Raw genomic sequence first — 20,798 nt, 5'->3', positions numbered from 1 at the left:
TGTGATTCATTTTCAGGAATAACTGGTATAAATTGGCCCCTTTTCCTTTTAAACTTGCATTGTCTAACAACATATGTGCTACTTCTGACGTAATGCATTCAATGCTGGTATTCTGGTCTAATGAGCATTTTGGAAGCCTTTAACATGCATAGCTGGAAATGGCTGAAGTCTGTTTAGAATGTCCTGCCTTTCAATGAAAACACAGACAAAAAGCATACATATCTGATTTGTTTTAAAGTATTAAATCCTGCCAGAAGTTATTCTTGCTTTGCCACCCAAATGTATAGAACAGACAGAGGGACACTCTGTGCTCTATCATTTCCAAGTACCTCAAAAATACCATACCTTCTCATGCAATCACAGAGTCTGAGGTACTGGCCCAGCCAGCTTTTAAAGCGATTTTAATCCTTGCTTTGCTCTGATATTCTCTGTATTGTTTCCTTCTACGTCACACTAACCTTCTAGAGAAATCTTAAGCCTGATGAGAACATCATGGACATTTCTTAGAGCTTATACCAGTGGTCTTCACAGTGGTGCTCGTTAACCTGTAAACCTTCATTTCAACCATAGCAGCAGCTATAGCTACCATCTTGAACTTGAAAAAAAAAAAATCACCTTAGAGAATAGCCTTCATTTACTGGGTTCTCTGCTAGTATTAAAAGACAAGGACCCCGTTATTTAAAAATTCCATCATAACTTTTTGTTTCCTTACCAGAAGTTAAACTTGCAATTTCTTTAGAATTGTGACCTTTCTTGTGTGTGATCTTTAATTCTTGTGGCATAAGCATATGACTTGGTATGTAGACCAAAGAGTCACTTCCAATGTCCTCCAACACAAAGGAAGAGTTTTTTCCAGCACTTAATTCCTGGCCAATGAAGCTGTTCTCTCCTGAAGAAATATCATGTGGCTCAGGAGTAAATCTAGCAGATAAAAACAGAATGTTTAGATGAATTTTGGTTGCCTTGGGGAATGCAAATAAAGTATCTCAACAATTTGATATAGTTACTTAGTCATTTCTTAGAAGAAAACAAGTGGTAAACATTTAAATTCATTTCAATAAAATTATTCATTAAGATTTGTTATTATTAAAAAGAATAAACTGATAAATAAACTATTCTTACTTGTCCTTCCTTTCCCCCATCTGCTTACAGCCTAATATCTATTAGTTTGGAATAATATGAGTCTAATTTGCCATAGTTTTAGATAAATGACAAGAAAGTTGATCACGGGTTATTTGGAACAACCATACAATTTCTCAGATTGAGGTCACTCTCCACAGAAAATAGAGAAAATAGAAATCGAGACCTGTTCTGAGAAGAATAAGACTATACAAAACTTATCTCATTGACATCAGATCTCTTAAAATGGTGTCTACATTTATATTCTTGGAGTTTATGAATTCGCTTGTAATTTGAGAATGTGGTTTTATTTAGATGATGATAGAAAACATATTCAATATTAAGTTGATTCTTATTTTTATTCTATTTATGCATCTTGATGTAATTTCAGGGTCCACGTTCACATTTGTATTTGATACTAGTGTTTGGTACCCGGCAGTATTACTTTGACTATTGCGAGTTAATGAGGAAAGATAAAAAGGTCAGACATAACACATGAATAACACACTCACACAAGTTAAAGCCAAATGATATGATGACCCACGATATGATATATGTGGGTCATCATATATCATATTGAACGACACTTCTGCAACAGCACAGGTGAAGACAGCAGTGAAGAATTAAGGTTTCACGCAACAGAGTAGGTAAGCTGAAAGCAGGTGTACTTCTGCCACATGCATCATATTTTACATTTTTTTTTTACCAGTATATACCACATTTTTCCAGTTTTCAGGAGATCTATTTTGGTAAAGCAGAATCATCCATTATATTAAATTACTATTTTAAATTTGTGTCTTACTGATTTTGCTTGGATTTGACGTACATTTATTCTAGTCTGATAGCTGCACAAGAACTACAAACATAGTATTCACAGCCAGATTTATGTTTGTACATGTCTGAATAACATTATAATATTTTGTCTGGGAGGAGGAGTCAAGATGGCGGAGAAGTAGCAGGGTGAGACTGCTTCAGCTAGCCGGAGATCAGCTAGATAGCTTATCTAAAGATTGCAAACACCTGAAAATCCATCGGCAGATCAAAGAGAAGAAGAACAGCAATTCTGGAAACAGAAAAACAACCACTTTCTGAAAGGTAGGACCGGCGGAGAAGTGAATCCAAAGCGACGGGAAGATAGACCCCGGGGGGAGGGTCCGGCTCCCGGCAAGCGGCGGAGCAACGGTGCACAAAATCAGGACTTTTAAAAGTCTGTTCCGCTGAAGGACATCGCTCCAGAGGCTACCGGGGCGAAGCCCACGCGGGTTCAGCGTGGCCTCAGGTCCCGCAGGGTCACAGAAGGATCAGGGGTGTCTGAGTGTCGCAGACCTTGCGGGTATTGGAACGGGAAAGCCGGCTACAGAGACAGAGCCGACAGTAAGCTCGCAGCTCGGTGTTACCTTGAACTGGTCGCAGGCTCAGTGAGCTCGGAGCGCGGCCGGAGGTCAGGCAGACGGGAGTTACTGGGCGCTGTTCTCTGAGGGCGCACTGAGGAGTGCGGCCCTGGGCTCTCGGCTCCTCCCGGCCGGAGACCAGGAGGCCGCCATTTGTATTCCCGTCCTCCGGAACTCTACGGAAAGCGCTCAGGGAACAAAAGCTCCTGAAAGCAAACCCGAGCGGATTACTCACCCCGGCCCCGGTTAAGGGCGGTGCAATTCCGCCTGGGGCAAAGACACTTGAGAATCACTACAACAGGCCCCTCCCCCAGAAGATCAACAAGAAATCCAGCCGAGACCAAGTTCACCTACCAAGGAGTGCGGTTTCAATACCAAGGAGAGCAGCAGAATTCCAGAGGAGGAGAAAGCCAAGCACGGAACTCATGGCTTTTTCCCTGTGATTTTTTTTTAGTCTTGCAGTTAATTTAATTTTTTTCTTTTTCATTTTTTTTTTTTTTTTCTCGCCTTCGGGTAAAATTTTTTTTTTTTTAAGTGTTACCTTTTTCTTTTTTAACGATTTTTTACTAGTTTATCTAATATATATATTTTTTCTTTTTTACATTTTTCTTAGGTGTTTTCCTTTTTTTTTTTTTAATTCTTTTCTTTTCTTTTTTCTTTTTTCTTTTTTTTTCTTTCTTCCTTTTTGAACCTCTTTTTATCCCCTTTCTCCCGCCTCATGATTTGGGATCTCTTCTAATTTGGTTAAAGCATTTTTTCCTGGGGTTGTTGCCACCCTTTTAGTATTTTACTTGCCCCTTCATATACTCTTATCTGGACAAAATGACAAGACGGAAAAATTCAACACAAAAAAAAGAACAAGAGGCAGTACCGAAGGCTAGGGACCTAATCAATACAGACATTGGTAATATGTCAGATCTAGAGTTCAGAATGACAATTCTCAAGGTTCTAGCCGGGCTCGAAAAAGGCATGGAAGATATTAGAGAAACCCTCTCGAGAGATATAAAAGCCCTTTCTGGAGAAATAAAAGAACTAAAATCTAACCAAGTTGAAATTAAAAAAGCTATTAATGAAGTGCAATCAAAAATGGAGGCTCTCACTGCTAGGATAAATGAGGCAGAAGAAAGAATTAGTGATATAGAAGACCAAATGACAGAGAATAAAGAAGCTGAGCAAAAGAGGGACAAACAGCTACTGGACCACGAGGGGAGAATTCGAGAGATAAGTGACACCATAAGACGAAACAACATTAGAATAATTGGGATTCCAGAAGAAGAAGAAAGAGAGAGGGGAGCAGAAGGTATACTGGAGAGAATTATTGGGGAGAATTTCCCCAATATGGCAAAGGGAACGAGCATCAAAATTCAGGAGGTTCAGAGAACGCCCCTCAAAATCAATAGGAATAGGCCCACACCCCGTCACCTAATAGTAAAATTTACAAGTCTCAGTGACAAAGAGAAAATCCTGAAAGCAGCCCGGGAAAAGAAGTCTGTAACATACAATGGTAAAAATATTAGATTGGCAGCTGACTTATCCACAGAGACCTGGCAGGCCAGAAAGAGCTGGCATGATATTTTCAGAGCACTAAACGAGAAAAACATGCAGCCAAGAATACTATATCCAGCTAGGCTATCATTGAAAATAGAAGGAGAGATTAAAAGCTTCCAGGACAAACAAAAACTGAAAGAATTTGCAAATACCAAACCAGCTCTACAGGAAATATTGAAAGGGGTCCTCTAAGCAAAGAGAGAGCCTACAAGTGGTATATCAGAAAGGAACAGAGACCATATACAGTAACAGTCAACTTACAGGCAATACAATGGCACTAAATTCATATCTCTCAATAGTTACCCTGAATGTTAATGGGCTAAATGCCCCTGTCAAAAGACACAGGGTATCAGAATGGATAAAAAAACAAAACCCATCTATATGTTGCCTCCAAGAAACTCATTTTAAGCCCGAAGACACCTCCAGATTTAAAGTGAGGGGGTGGAAAAGAATTTACCATGCTAATGGACATCAGAAGAAAGCAGGAGTGGCAATCCTTATATCAGATCAATTAGATTTTAAGCCAAAGACTATAATAAGAGATGAGGAAGGACACTATATCATACTCAAAGTGTCTGTCCAACAAGAAGATTTAACAATCTTAAATATCTATGCCCCCAACGTGGGAGCAGCCAACTATATAAACCAATTAATAACAAAATCAAAGAAACACATCAACAATAATACAATAATAGTAGGGGACTTTAACACTCCCCTCACTGAAATGGATAGATCATCCAAGCAAAAGATCAGCAAGGAAATAAAGGCCTTAAACGACACACTGGACCAGATGGACATCACAGATATATTCAGAATATTTCATCCCAAAGCAACAGAATACACATCCTTCTCTAGTGCACATGGAACATTCTCCAGAATAGATCACATCCTCGGTCCTAAATCAGGACTCAACCGGTATCAAAAGATTGGGATCATTCCCTGCATATTTTCAGACCACAATGCTCTAAAGCTAGAACTCAACCACAAAAGGAAGTTTGGAAAGAACCCAAATACATGGAGACTAAACAGCATCCTTCTAAAGAATGAATGGGTCAACCGGGAAATTAAAGAAGAATTGAAAAAAATCATGGAAACAAATGATAATGAAAATACAACGGTTCAAAATCTGTGGGACACAACAAAGGCAGTCCTGAGAGGAAAATATATGGCGGTACAAGCCTTTCTCAAGAAACAAGAAAGGTCTCAGGTACACAACCTAACCCTACACCTAAAGGAGCTGGAGAAAGAACAAGAAAGAAACCCTAAGCCCAGCAGGAGAAGAGAAATCATAAAGATCAGAGCAGAAATCAATGAAATAGAAACCAAAAAAACAATAGAACAAATCAACGAAACTAGGAGTTGGTTCTTTGAAAGAATTAATAAAATTGATAAACCCCTGGCCCGACTTATCAAAAAGAAAAGAGAAAGGACCCAAATAAATAAAATCATGAATGAAAGAGGAGAGATCACAACTAACACCAAAGAAATACAAACTATTATAAGAACACACTATGAGCAACTCTACGCCAATAAATTTGACAATATGGAAGAAATGGATGCATTCCTAGAAACATATAAACTACCACAACTGAACCAGGAAGAAATAGAAAGCCTGAACAGACCCATAACCAGTAAGGAGATTGAAACAGTCATTAAAAATCTCCAAACAAACAAAAGCCCAGGGCCAGACGGCTTCCCGGGGGAATTCTACCAAACATTTAAAGAAGAACTAATTCCTATTCTCCTGAAACTGTTCCAAAAAATAGAAATGGAAGGAAAACTTCCAAACTCATTTTATGAGGCCAGCATCACCTTGATCCTAAAACCAGACAAGGATCCCACCAAAAAAGAGAGCTATAGACCGATATCCTTGATGAACACAGATGCGAAAATACTCAACAAAATACTAGCCAATAGGATTCAACAGTACATTAAAAAGATTATTCACCACGACCAAGTGGGATTTATTCCAGGGCTGCAAGGTTGGTTCAACATCCGCAAATCAGTCAATGTGATACAACACATCAATCAAAGAAAGAACAAGAACCATATGATACTCTCAATAGATGCTGAAAAAGCATTTGACAAAGTACAGCATCCCTTCCTGATCAAAACTCTTCAAAGGGTAGGGATAGAGGGCACATACCTCAATATCATCAAAGCCATCTATGAAAAACCCACCGCAAATATCATTCTCAATGGAGAAAAACTGAAAGCTTTTCCGCTAAGGTCAGGAACACGGCAGGGATGTCCATTATCACCACTGCTATTCAACATAGTACTAGAGGTCCTAGCCTCAGCAATCAGACAACAAAAGGAAATTAAAGGCATCCAAATCGGCAAAGAAGAAGTCAAATTATCACTCTTCGCAGATGATATGATACTCTATGTGGAAAACCCAAAAGACTCCACTCCAAAACTGCTAGAACTTATACAGGAATTCAGTAAAGTGTCAGGATATAAAATCAATGCACAGAAATCAGTTGCATTTCTCTACACCAACAGCAAGACAGAAGAAAGAGAAATTAAGGAGTCAATCCCATTTACAATTGCACCCAAAACCATAAGATACCTAGGAATAAACCTAACCAAAGAGACACAGAATCTATACTCAGAAAACTATAAAGTACTCATGAAAGAAATTGAGGAAGACACAAAGAAATGGAAAAATGTTCCATGCTCCTGGATTGGAAGAATAAATATTGTGAAAATGTCTATGCTACCTAAAGCAATCTACACATTTAATGCAATTCCTATCAAAGTACCATCCATCTTTTTCAAAGAAATGGAACAAATAATTCTAAAATTTATATGGAACCAGAAAAGACCTCGAATAGCCAAAGGGATATTGAAAAAGAAAGCCAACGTTGGTGGCATCACAATTCCGGACTTCAAGCTCTATTACAAAGCTGTCGTCATCAAGACAGCATGGTACTGGCACAAAAACAGACACATAGATCAATGGAACAGAATAGAGAGCCCAGAAATAGACCCTCAACTCTATGGTCAACTAATCTTCAACAAAGCAGGAAAGAATGTCCAATGGAAAAAAGACAGCCTCTTCAATAAATGGTGCTGGGAAAATTGGACAGCCACATGCAGAAAAATGAAATTGGACCATTTCCTTACACCACACACAAAAATAGACTCAAAATGGATGAAGGACCTCAATGTGCGAAAGGAATCCATCAAAATCCTTGAGGAGAACACAGGCAGCAACCTCTTTGACCTCTGCCGCAGCAACATCTTCCTAGGAACAACGCCAAAGGCAAGGGAAGCAAGGGCAAAAATGAACTATTGGGATTTCATCAAGATCAAAAGCTTTTGCACAGCAAAGGAAACAGTTAACAAAATCAAAAGACAACTGACAGAATGGGAGAAGATATTTGCAAAAGACATATCAGATAAAGGACTAGTGTCCAGAATCTATAAAGAACTTAGCAAACTCAACACCCAAAGAACAAATAATCCAATCAAGAAATGGGCAGAGGACATGAACAGACATTTCTGCAAAGAAGACATCCAGATGGCCAACAGACACATGAAAAAGTGCTCCATATCACTCGGCATCAGGGAAATACAAATCAAAACCACAATGAGATATCACCTCACACCAGTCAGAATGGCTAAAATCAACAAGTCAGGAAATGACAGATGCTGGCGAGGATGCGGAGAAAGGGGAACCCTCCTACACTGTTGGTGGGAATGCAAGCTGGTGCAGCCACTCTGGAAAACAGCATGGAGGTTCCTCAAAATGTTGAAAATAGAACTGCCCTATGACCCAGCAATTGCACTATTGGGTATTTACCCTAAGGATAAAAACGTAGTGATCCAAAGGGGCACATGCACCCGAATGTTTATAGCAGCAATGTCCACAATAGCCAAACTATGGAAAGAACCTAGATGTCCATCAACAGATGAATGGATCAAGAAGATGTGGTATATATACACAATGGAATACTATGCAGCCATCAAAAGAAATGAAATCTTGCCATTTGCGACAACATGGATGGAACTAGAGCGTATCATGCTTAGTGAAATAAGTCAAGCAGAGAAAGACAACTATCATATGATCTCCCTGATATGAGGAAGTGGTGATGCAACATGGGGGCTTAAGTGGGTAGGAGAAGAATAAATGAAACAAGATGGGATTGGGAGGGAGACAAACCATAAGTGACTTTTAATCTCACAAAACAAACTGAGGGTTGCTGGGGGGAGGGGGTTTGGGAGAAGGGGGTGGGATTATGGACATTGGGGAGGGTATGTGCTTTGGTGAGTGCTGTGAAGTGTGTAAACCTGGTGATTCACAGACCTGTACCCCTGGGGATAGAGTATTATGCCTCCATCAGAAAGGATGAATACCCAACTTTTGTAGCAACATGGACGGGACTGGAAGAGATTATGCTGAGTGAAATAAGTCAAGCAGAGAGAGTCAATTATCATATGGTTTCACTTATTTGTGGAGCATAACAAATAGCATGGAGGACATGGGGACTTAGAGTGGAGAAGGGAGTTGGGGGAAATTGGAAGGGGAGGTGAACCATGAGAGACTATGGACTCTGAAAAACAATCTGAGGGTTTTGAAGGGACGGGGGGTGGGAGGTTGGGGTACCAGGTGGTGGGTATTATAGAGGGCACGGATTGCATGGAGCACGGGGTGTGGTGCAAAAATAATGAATACTGTTATGCTGGAAATAAAATAAATAAATAAATAAATAAATAAATAAATAAATAAATATTTTGTCTGCAGTTCCATAAGAATTTAAATGAATTTATGACTTTAAATGAATTTATGACTTATTCAATGCTGGGAAATATTGCTTCACATGACATCAGTGTCATGTTGTTTTTCAGGTGTTGGCTGCTGGACACTTCCTTGCTAAACTACTAAGTGAATGAAATCTGAAATTACAGGAATATATACTTGCATGAATTCTGAGCACACTTCATCTTGCCATTGTGCTTCTGGATGTGCATAAGAGACCTTATCTGTCCCGAGAAGCTCTTTGCTTAATTGCAATCTAAGAGAAAGAAGTAACTGTGGGCTTAAATCTGGGCTTTCTCAAGGCTGCTGTTGGGGATCCAAGCTTGGGGAAATACAGAGAAGCAGACAGAAACCAAATGGGCCACTCGCTCTGTTTGAAGTTCAAGATTTATTCAGATTAATTATTCATATTGTTACTTAGAATACAATTTTAAGAAAAAAATGCTTATATGTGAAATTACATGGTGGGGTCTTTCATGCCATCTTTTGGAGGGATGAAACAATGAATTGTATGTATCTCCAGACTTCAGTGAGACAAGGCTTTGAGATAAACTATAATAATCGTCTCCCCAGAAGTATAAGAAGGTACAAGAAAATAAGGATTTTGTAAGTAAAAATGGGCTTCAAAGGGGCCATGGATGATGGTAAGCTTTCACTGGAAGGAACAGGGTTCCAAGTGGTGTGACCCAAAACTCAGGAAGGAGAAGCCACCATTCACACAAAGCAGACAAGAGTCCAGTATGGCTAGAACTCAGGGCTAATGCTGGGGAAAGAGGGGAAGGGAAGTTGCGGTGGCTAAGGCTATATTGTGGGTCCTATTCTGGAGTAGATTTCAGTGAGGGACTTTCTCAGGAAACCATGAACAGAAAGGCAAAACTGTAATACAGCTCATGAGGATGTTACATTTCTGTAACATCCTCATGTTACAGAATCATGTATCAATCCAGAAAACATCCTTGCTGTGTGGCTTCTGCTACAGAAAATGGAAAATATGGGAAGACTTTACTTCAGAGACCTTATTAGCTTCCTCAACCTAATAACCTGCCATCAACAGTTATACACCCATCAGTCAATTAACAGTTGCTTGTAAATGAAAGATATTTCTAACTCACAGGCGATCACTATTTTGATAAGCTTCTGAGATGAGTCTGCAGGCATTCTCAAGCTCTGGTGGGGGGTACTCATTGAATCCTCCTATGGAGAGAGCAGAGTTAGAATTAGGTTTTTAAATCAGAAATTATGTTTTGTAAAGAAAAAGAATCCCGAAAGGAATCTTCTTGAAGCAATCACTGTCACGAAAATATTTTATGCCAAACTTGGCTGGGATGGAAACAGAAAATAGTAGCAGCTAGAAACAGCATTCAAAACTTGATTTTAGAGGGTTTTGCAGCCAAAGAATTACTAGGCCCATGGAAAACAAACCTCCTCAAATTGTTCATTTAAAGGTTAATTGTGATGCAGAAACACATGATTTCCACATACTCAGGCTAATAGGATTTAAGGGAAATGTTATTCTGAATCTACCAAGCTTTTCACTAGGATTTATGCTAATGAATCAAACCTAGAAAGGGTAGCATTTTATTACATGCTGCTCTTTCTGTGCTGCTGTACCCATTAACACCAATTTCCTAGGAGGAAAATAATCAAAGAAAAGGTTTTAGTTTACTAGCCTAAATAATATGCCCTCTTATTCCCTTCCCACTGTCATTCTGTATTAAAAGTATATCCTTATTTTTCTTCATTCAGGAGAATAGTTTTTAGTTAAAGAAGGCTTTTGGCCACAGAATGATTCCAAGAAAATAGCTCAGAGAATGCTTATGGTTTTATAACAGTTGTACTTCTCTAGTTCTAAGATGAGCATTTTTAAAGTCTTCTAATCAGTTGCATCTGCCAGCTGTCGTTAGTGAGGCGGGAACTGTCATACGGCGTCGCTCGTGCACGAGGAAGCAGTAAACATGCAGGCACCAAAAATCGTAGAATAAGGGTGAGTAGTTAAGGAACATTTCCAGGCAGTATCAGTGAACCAAGCGGTTATGGGCAGGCACTGACCTGGTTGTATTCACCAACATTGTTCAGGTGGCAATCAAAAGCAAGCTAGCTCTAATCACTGCAAAGCTTAACTTGAAAGCCCAGTAAGAACATCTCTGAATTGTTTATAGTCTTTCAAACGTGCTATGTCGCCATCAATCCTGATGACATAAAGGACAATACTGCATTGAACGGGATAGATCTCAGTGAGTTGGAGTCAAGAAATAGCTCCCAGGAGTCCAGTTTTGAATGTGAAGAAGTGTTAGGAATGCCCCCACCAGGCAATTCCACGCATATTCCCTGTTCATGCATGCACAAGAGGGACATCTGCCTGTCTGTCTAAAAGGACTCTTTCAATTACTCGAAAATACAAAACTCTAATAGGGAAGCTGGTATCAACATTTAATTGGAAGCACTTTTTCTTTCTTTTTACATAATATAATGGTATATCTTACAATTGATTAAATTAAAGGCGGAGCTTTCTCTGCAATGGAGAGAGAAAGCTCAAGATACTGTCACCAGGGTGCTGTTGAGATTCCTTAAATACCAGGGCAACTTTGGAATTTAAAGGTGGTGGGATTGGTTCCAAAATAACCTACATCTAAACCTGGTAGAGTCCCATAAAGAATGGGTTCAGCCCTGATTCTGTAGGATGCCCTAGAGGCAGTGTTTCTCAATTTCAGTGCTATTGACAATTTGGGCTGCAGCTTTTTGTTTGTTTGTTTGTTTAGCAACATTGTTGGTCTCTACATACGAGATACTAGTATCCTCTCTCTTGGTTGTGAGCCCCCCCTCAAAAAAAAATCTCCAGACATTTCCAAAATTTGGGGGGACAAAATCATCCCCAGTCAAGAACCACTGCTCTAGAGATTTTCTCAACTCATTTGTGGGGAAGGTATTTTTATTCTTAATCCTTTGGAGACTGACACTTGTGGTTTCTATCTTGTTACATGAGAGCGAGTATACTGTTCATACACTTGAATGCTGTGGTAATGTCAAGTTGCCTTAAAAGTTTGTGGATGCTTATTCTCAATGTCTGTATTTCTCTCTTGCAGATCAGGTTGGGGATATTACCCAACCAATGGGTGACATTTTGTAGTGCATCGGCCTCGAGCCTTCCTACTCAGTGTCATTGGACCAGAAGCATTGACATCACTGGGGAGACTATTAGAAATGCAGACCCTCCACCCTATACATACTGAACCAGGACAACATTCCGATATGATCTGTATGCTTATGCTCTTTGGGAACAGCAGAGGACTGTGCCATCTTTAAACCTTCTCCAGGGTGTGCCACGGTTGAAAAAAAACTAGGTGAAACAGGGCAAACCTTTATGTAAACACTCATCGAAGGACTGCTGAAACTTCTTTAGGTCACACAGGTGTGGCTCCAGAGACCTCCAGTCACTCTGTACTGGCAGTGCTGAGATTTTGTGTAATAGACCTTCTATCATGAAAGAGGTCTCATCACATTATGGCCAAGGTAAAAACAAAGTAGAAGCAGGAGAGGTCCCACCCCGTCCCCGTCTCACCATCTAATTCGTATATTTGGCTTAGCTATAGATTCAAAGATGTGTTAGGCTATGAATACTGTTAACAAACACTAAATTTAACAAAACAAAGAAGAAAAACAAAATTATGACTTACGTCTGACTGAATAAACAAATGGCTTTAGAAACTTCGTAATATAATCCAGATCTGGTTTATGAATTCTCCCAAGCTGTATCAGATGGTGATCAAGTGGGTAGCTGGCTAACTCCTCCATGTCTTCCTTATATGCAGAGCCCAGGGAAATCACAAATATGACATAGCCTTGGCACTTGGCCCTCAGAGCCACCCTCTTTAAGAATTCCTTTCTCTCATGATATTCTCCAGCTGAGATAACAAAAATGACTTTGTGTTTTCTTAAGTTTGGTGTTTGTGGGAAGAGGTTCTCCACAGCCCACAGTAGGGTATGGCCAATGGTAGCTTCTCCTTTAAGCTGCTGGAGGGAAGACTGGATGTGCCTCTTCATTAGGACTCCACTGTTATAAGTTGTAAATCCAAACTCTGCTTTTACCACAGCCTTCTTTCTCCTAGAATTATCCCAAGGAGAATAGCTCAATAGGGCAATCCTATCACCAAAGTCTGAGATTCCAGGGTCTGAGGCAATGTTGAAGTTGTCAATCATGGAGCTCATCAAGGTTTTCACAGCATTAAACTCATCATTTGCTATAGTCTGAGGATTGTCTAAGAGGAAGGCTGCATCCATGTATGAATTTTCAGGTAAAAAAATCTCTTTGATGCAAGCATTTGGAAAACATTTATCTGAAAACAGAGAGACTTATGATTGGTTCAATGTCTACACAACAAGACACTGTTGTTTAAGATCTTTTTCAAGTGATTCAGTGACTGATTACCAAGTATTAGTAACTTGATTAGTACCTCTTTAATCTCACATTATTTAAGTCAATGAAGAATTTTCAATGTCCCAATATTTCTGTGGCCGCCAGAAGGCAATTTGGGAAGGTTTTTTTGAAAGCAGATGTAGATAACATATATGCTTGAAGTCTGCAAGTCATGCGTAAACTCATTTAGAAAATTTTCAATATTTTAGAGGTTTTTGATACACACACTACCAAACTGTCCCCAAAGAAAAACCACAACAATTGGGATAGTATTCTAAACAAATTTTCACATTCTGGAAGCTCTAAATATTACAGAGATTGAAACCCTGATGTATGGTATTGGAAGACTAGGAAACTGAAAATAGAATCTATATTTAAAGCCAGAAAGATCTGATAAGTCAGACTTAATAACTTACCCAGTAGGCATTTGTTTCTGCACAATAAATTCTCAAGAGTCTTACCGTAGCAAAGAGTACAACGTCGAAATTTTTCTAATGACTCATTTGGAGAAACTGGGATCACCTGAAATGTTCCAGTGTCATCAAACTGTAATGAAAAACAAGTATATGCTTATTTGATCATTTTCTTTAACCATTATCAGGAAGCCATTATGTGCTTACTTTAAGGATTAGTTTGAAAAACCCCTAACTAATTACCATTATCTTGCATTATAGTCTTTTCTATTCAGTACATCTCTCTTTCTTTCTCTCTCTCTCTCTCCTTCTCTCTCTCTCTCTCTCTCATACACACACACACACACATCATCCCCCTTTTATTCTAAACAACACAAAGAAGTATATAAGGGAGGTATCAGCATCTTTCTTTTATGGCAAAAAAAATAATAATAATAAATAACCATCAAATTTACCCACCAGGACAAGAATTAAAATCTCACACTTATTTCCAATTCTGAAATTTATCACTGAATCTTACATTCTGCTGCTGCTGCTCTTCTTCTTCTTATTTGGTTATTTTTTTAAGTACCCCATGTGGGGCTCAAACTCACAACTCCAGGATCAAGAGTCTCATTTTCTACTGACTAAGCCAGAGAGGCACCCCTATATACTTCTGATTATGTACCAGCTGATTATGTACCGCACATCAGCTTCTGAAGTTGGATCCTAAAGAAATTTTACCTACATACAAGTTTCCTTTGGCCTCTTTAAACAGTGATCCCAACTATTTCCATCCCAATAACATTATTTAGAAGAAAGTACATCTTTCAGATGTTAAGTGGACTTCCTCAATCACAAATTCTCATTTAGAAGTTTATTTCCAAAGATAGTAGACAAATAACATTGTCTAATCAAAATTCTTGGTAGTACATGGCCTGATTTCATCTGTTTTTTCCTTGCTTTTCTTGCCTTAATATTTACTGAAATGGGCAATATATGGCATTCATTCATTCTCTAATTCACTTATTCATTCGATGAGTCAATAACTATCTATTGGACATTTACTCTGTTTGAGGCACCAGGAAGGCAGATACTTTTGTTACAATGAAAGAAACCCATCATTCTTAGGTGGTGATGAGGTATCTTTCAATCACAAGAATACTCATGTTTTTTCCTTTTTCTCCTTGGGATAGTTAAGGGTTAGAAAAGCCACACCCTGTTTTACTGCAAAGTGTTGAGTGAGCTTTCGAAAATGCTTATAATTGTTCCAGTCTTATAATCAGAAAGTTTTTACCACATTCCTTACTATTTCTTTTGTGAACTTTGTGAACTTTGGATGCTTTGGGTATTATTTTGCATTTGACCTTGCTTGTTCCCCATGGAAAGACTAGAGGCTGCCTTGATAAATCAAGGAATAAACCATATTATCTTCATTCATTCATTCATTCATTCATCCAACAAATCCTGACTAAATGTTGATAATGTTATAGGTGGTATTCTAGGAACTGGGGACACAGAAACGAACAAAGCAGATGAAATCTCTACCTTACAGTCTAGTGCAGCAGGGACACATACCATAAAATAACAAGTAAAATAAGTAAGTAATCTAGTATGCTGGGAGATAATCATTTTTAATAGAGAAAACTTTGACTTCCTACAATCCTTTCTGTCAGTTTCTATTGTGACTCTCCCTGGGGTTCCTATTCCCAAAAACTACTTGGATGTGTCATGAACAGATTAATTCTCTTTGAGTTAAAGAGTGCTTCTTTTTCTTCTTAAAGTAGAAATATAGGTATTTGTGTATATATCTAGACTTATAACCTCTTGGAAGATACCATGGCTTCACCAGCAGCATGTAGTTCATGGACAATCTGAATATATTTAAGAACAGTAGAACAGTAGATGGAGAAATTCTTCAGTTTTGGGGGGAGAGGCAGAAACATAGATTCTCATAAGTATCTGTTGATCCAAACCTCTCTTGGGTTCATAAATTCATTTTCATTAAATGTTTTACACAACATTAGGGTTCAGAGAGCCCATAAACCTCATCTGTCATAAGTTAAGACCAGCTAGTCAATGAGATACAGCAAGCAGATGACAGATGTGAGAAACACCTGATCTGCAGGGGGCTGGTAGAGCCCCAAATTCATGGTCCCTTCTGTCAGACACACCTTAGTTGGAATTCTGATTTAACTATTTATTAGCTGCACAAAATTGGAGAAGTCCCTCAAACTGGACCTCAGTTTCTTCATTTTTATTTTTTATTTTATTTATTTATTTATTTTAAGATTCTATTTATTTATTTGACAGAGAGAAATCACAAGTAGATGGAGAGGCAGGCAGAGAGAGAGAGACAGGGAAGCAGGCTCGCTGCTGAGCAGAGAGCCCGATGCTGGACTCGATCCCAGGACCCCGAGATCATGACCCTAGCTGAAGGCAGCGGCTTAACCCACTGAACCACCCAGGCGCCCAGTTTCTTCATTTTTAAATGGAGGTAACAACAACATTCACTTCAGAGGACTGTGAGCATGTAGGTAAAGTTCTAGGGACAGTGCCTGGTGCAGAGCGGGAACTGAGCATGTGTGGCCGCCTTCATTTCTGACTACTGTTGTTATCAGACACCGGATTTCATGGATCCTGGCAACAATACAGCTGGGGAAATTGCAGAAAAAGACAGACCCTCTATCCCACCTCCAACCCTACTTCCCGCTATCCCCGTCTTACCACGTGATACAGGCAGAAGTTGCCAAGGGAAGTTCTTACCTCAAAAGCCTCAAGGAAAGTCCTTTCATTAAAAGCAAAGACTGCTGGGCTGATATCTAGGGCATTGAACTCCATGGTGGCCGTGATGATGGATGACTGACTGGCCACTTGCCCGTTGCTGAAAAACACAGCGACCTTCCTCACATTGGCTCCTGCATGTGTCCGCTTGAAAACATTCCGGGCCACAAACCTCATTGCATTACCAATGTCTCGGGCTTCTGTGGGGGTTCGATATTTCAGCTGGGAAATAAGCTGGAGGAGCTGCTTCTTGTTACGGTAGTCCGACCCACGGATGAGGTAGCTGGTGCCTGAATCATAGGAAACTACAACAACTCTGGCTCCCACTGGGCAGTTACTTTCCCTGATGTTAAGGCCTTCAACAATGGATTTGATGACTTCCCTCATTTCATCAAATCTCTGTTTGGAGATGTCGTAGGACTGGTCCAGGGCAAATACCAGCTCTGTTGGGTACACTGGGCACTTTTCTGCAAACATGAAAAGCAGAAGTATGAAGTCATTTTGCTGATCAGAGGCCCTTCCCGTGCCTTTCCCTCCAGGGCTGAGGCTGGTTCACACCACAGGCTAGGGAGATGAGGGGCTGCCTCCAGCTCCAGCAGTAGAGGGACACACAAGTAACTCGTTGTTCCCATGAAAGTGTTATATGAGTCTAGAGCATCCATATGTGGTGGTATGAACACTCAGACTTCACAGCCTGCAATCAGCCTGCTATTTATAAAGAAATTGATGGGAGTGTCTGGGCTCATAGAAGAGTTCTGAATCCTGATCATGGTGATGGTTACATGAATCTATGCATGTGTTGAAAGGGAACTCACACAAAAAAATGAGTTTTACTGTAAGTAAATTTTTAAAAACATGAATAAAAGGAAACGATAGCTTTGAGGGTTTTTTGAAAGTTTACTGTCTACAAAAATCTTCAGACATGATCTACTAATGACTATAGTCAGTTGGAAGATTTTCATCCACTTAGGCAACAAATATTCACTCAGTAGCATGCTGGCTGACATACCAGGTGACATACACCAAGATACATGCAAAGATGACCGAAATTCAAGCCTGCCCTCAAGGACTCTTTCCTGGAGAGGACTGCCCCATTGAAAGGTACAGAGTGACTACTATTCTTGATGAGCATTTGGAGGACAAAGAGGCTGTTTCCCAAGAGGGGGGTCCTCAGGGCCCTCATGGAAGTCAGCTTTTAAATGAAAGCAAGGATGGCTGGACCCCAGCAGGCTTGCAATGAGCTGTTATAAAAATGGGACTGTTTGTAATTTCCAACTCAATGCTAATATTCTTCTGATGATTGGACTTTGGGAATCTCATAGGGAATCTGCACTATGTATCAAACCAAACTGTTCAAAGTGCTATTAAATTCTCAACATAGGAAGAGAAAAAGCAGTTATCTAAAAAACCAACACCCTCATCTATATAGGCTGCTCTACTATCCTCAATCTGGCTAAGTCCCCAAGCATATTAGACTCTAAATAACCCACACACCAACCCACTGTTCTCAGCAATAGGATGGGAGAGGAAAGGTTGATCTAGAGATGTCTTGAGTCAAGGAATTTTCAGTGAAGAAAAATATATCAAAGCCAATAATGAATAATAAAATATGAAAAATTAAGTATTCTTCCCTTCTTAGCCCTAATACTAAAAATTATTAAAGAAGTGGTAGGCAAGCATCAAGACTGACCTATTGTCACAGATTCTCCCAGAAAGCAGAACCAGTTTCTGTTTATTTTTATTGTCTTCTTTTCCTAGGGCCCAGCAGGGTATCTGATAAATTTAATTCAAATCCATGAAATTTTATTGGGTACTTACATGTGTAAGTTTTTTGGGTTTTTTTGTTTGTTTGTTTGTTTTTCAGAATTAAAGCTCATGATGCCAAATTTGGGGATAAGCTCAAACTTTTGGAGTAAGTCCCTATGGGTCTACTTCAGAAGACTTCTGGAAGTCCAGGAGTTTTTCACCTTGACATAACTGCTTCAGCAACAATGGAGTCCAAGGGATCTATGGTGCCCTGGGACACCCACTGCAAAGTCTAGGCCCCAGGAAGATCATCCATAACAAGGTACAAGACGTGGGCACTTGGTAAAATGAAAGATGTGTGTGGGTCAGAGACAGGAAAGGAAATATCACCGGTCCAAGAAGCCAGTGTCCACAGGGTCAGCAACAAAGCAAAAGAATGTGGTCATTCAAAGCCCCGTCCCTGAGTTCCCCAGTAACGTGACCTCCTCCGTGAAGAGACTGAACTGTGAACGGAGACAAGACCTAGAAAGCACAATAGTGTGAAGGGGATCGGGGCTGGGTGTCACCATCTCACAATCAGGTAGAAACATGACATTGACAACTATAGCCATAATCACAATATAGAAGTGTCTGCATAGAAGGAAGAAGTCCTTTTTCCCATGCAGCTGAGAGTTTCTCTTAAATGGGCCTTGTCAGAATGCAGTTAATTACTTCAACAAGAAGCACAGTACAGTAAGAATACTCACCTTTCCAGCAAGCTATAAAAACAGAGAGAGAGAGAAGAATTGGTTATATTTTTGGCACAGACTAAAAATAATCCCCTAGAACAAAATTTCAGCAAACCTTAATATTTTGTTTGACTCTACTTACAGATGAGGCTAATTCCTATATTATAGGAAGCCAAGGTTGGAGGCCTGAGGAACATGTACACAGAATTTCACTAATGGGGAACCTTCCTGACCTTTTCTCCTTGTGAGCCATGGCCAGCAGTTTTCAGCACAATCTCAATGGAAATCTGAAACACTGATCACTTGTCCTTGAAGTAGAATAGATGAGCCTCTGATTAAAAGGCTAGATATCTCAAATTCAATTTGTTTTGTCTCTCTTCCTATAGCCTGCAGCGTCATTCAGCAAGGCAAGGCTAAAATATGAGGGCTTATTTTCTTCCCAGATGAACCCCTTGGGAACCTCTCTTGTCCTGCAGAAATGTGGGGATTTCCCAATAACCTTGGTCTTTGTTTAAAAATACAGCTGCTGCATTTGAGTGCTCTCTGTATCTAGGGAGAGTTAGGAAAGCCCCAAAGGATTTCTCCTGAGCAAAACAGCATCTGGTTTTTCTAAGTGATTTACTCTATGAGTTGGGGACCAATCTGAGGGAGATGTTGGTAAATCTTTAGAAAGAAATGGCCTGACAATTTGCTTGCTAATGTTTCTCAATTCTTAAAAAGCAAACGAGTCCCTTCGATATAGTAAGATTTTATCAGCACTGGGAACAACCTAGCTTCCACCCTGCTATCCCACAGCTCATGCTCTCTCATGTCACCCCTATTAACACCTTTGAACTGTCTTAATCCTGTGGCTGCTGAGGTGTTAACTGCCAACAGACGGGACTCAGAACCCACAGCCTCCTCTGCATCTCAAGGCCTGCCATGGATCCCTTTTGCTCTGAGAATCTCCATTTGCTCACCGGCAACCTGCTGTGAGTCTGGAAACACGGGCTTTGGAGTCAGATGCACCTGTCCAGGTTTGAGTGTGACAAAGCTGCTTGACTTCGGGGAAACCACTTGATCTCTTTTCACGTGTTTATTTTTCCTAAAACACTTCTTTACTTATGTCCCTAATTCTAATCGTTTGGGCCCTCCTATTTTATTTGCAACTGGTGGACGAGCTGCTAAGGTGGGCCAGTCAGGGCTTTGATCATGCACCCGACTACCTACTTGGGTTATTGTTCACGTGTTGATAGTCTTTTGGGCTGACATTAGGAGACTAACTGTCTCAACCTGTGATAGTGACCGATGTTTTATGGTTAATTGTTTTGTTTCAGGATGTCTTGCAAAGGTCACTTCTACAGAGCCTGCTAGACAGGATGATACAGTGGTCCTGTCTAAACTATAAAATAAGATACTGGGGTGGTTTTGTCTTAGTTGCCCCAGCTCCCCATTTTCTTATTGGGGACGCTGGCCCTGACCACCTAACTGTCCAATTAACTCCTAACACAACCACCAGCATTCTGCATTCCCCTTAGCCCCCCTATTTTGGGTGGGGTCCCAGTCACCATCTCAGGATCTGGGCGTGTTGCAGGACTAGGGTGTTACAGGACTGAGGAACAGATGTGGTGGACCAGGAGGCCTTGCAGGAGTCCAACCCCCAGGGCCTCCATGATGTCACCTATAAAGCCAGGCCCTCTGAATTAGCTCTAAAAACCTATCACCCAAATGGCATCTTGGTTCTGCATTCTGGAGGTCCATGCTCCCCGGTCAGCACTGTTTGGTTACAGAACCCACAGTCCCCTGGCCCTCTAATTTCCTGGCTAACTTCTTTCATTCAGTGTTGGAAAACTGTCCTCAAGTCTCTAACCCTTCACAGCCTGGTATTTACCTCCCGCACTTTTTCCTTCTCCTTTGTTCTTCCTTGGGAAG

The 20,798-nt window shown here is 40.2% G+C and overlaps 1 protein-coding gene and 1 long non-coding RNA gene across 8 annotated transcripts in view; both read right to left on the bottom strand.

The window, feature by feature from the left end:
• COL6A5 (collagen type VI alpha 5 chain) overlaps positions 1 to 20,798 on the bottom strand; it is a 147,197-nt gene that overhangs the window by 27,172 nt on the left and 99,227 nt on the right. For 6 of the 7 annotated variants that reach the window (XR_004283198.1, XM_032332796.1, XM_032332819.1 and 3 more), the window contains 6 exons: positions 18,906 to 18,917; positions 16,396 to 16,880; positions 13,699 to 13,783; positions 12,498 to 13,157; positions 9,936 to 10,017; positions 713 to 921 (listed from right to left, as the gene is read on the bottom strand). Coding sequence is in view for 6 of the 7 variants with exons in the window: in XM_032332796.1 (XP_032188687.1) it covers positions 713 to 921; positions 9,936 to 10,017; positions 12,498 to 13,157; positions 13,699 to 13,783; positions 16,396 to 16,880; positions 18,906 to 18,917 (1,533 nt within the window). In the remaining variant the exon portion in view is untranslated. Of the gene's footprint in view, positions 1 to 371; positions 596 to 712; positions 922 to 9,935; positions 10,018 to 12,497; positions 13,158 to 13,698; positions 13,784 to 16,395; positions 16,881 to 18,905; positions 18,918 to 20,798 lie in introns of those variants that run through there. The other variant, XM_032332835.1, reaches the window with a different exon arrangement.
• LOC116584478 lies at positions 14,589 to 15,894 on the bottom strand. Its single transcript, XR_004283211.1, has 2 exons — positions 14,997 to 15,894; positions 14,589 to 14,962 (listed from the first exon to the last, which is right to left on the bottom strand). It is a non-coding gene; the product is annotated as an uncharacterized LOC116584478 (long non-coding RNA).

The sequence above is a fragment of the Mustela erminea genome, chromosome 1 (assembly GCF_009829155.1).
Source record: "Mustela erminea isolate mMusErm1 chromosome 1, mMusErm1.Pri, whole genome shotgun sequence".
Lineage (NCBI taxonomy): Eukaryota > Metazoa > Chordata > Mammalia > Carnivora > Mustelidae > Mustela > Mustela erminea.
The sequence above is the reverse complement of the archived record's forward strand: the minus strand, read 5'-3'. Positions and strand labels throughout refer to the sequence as shown.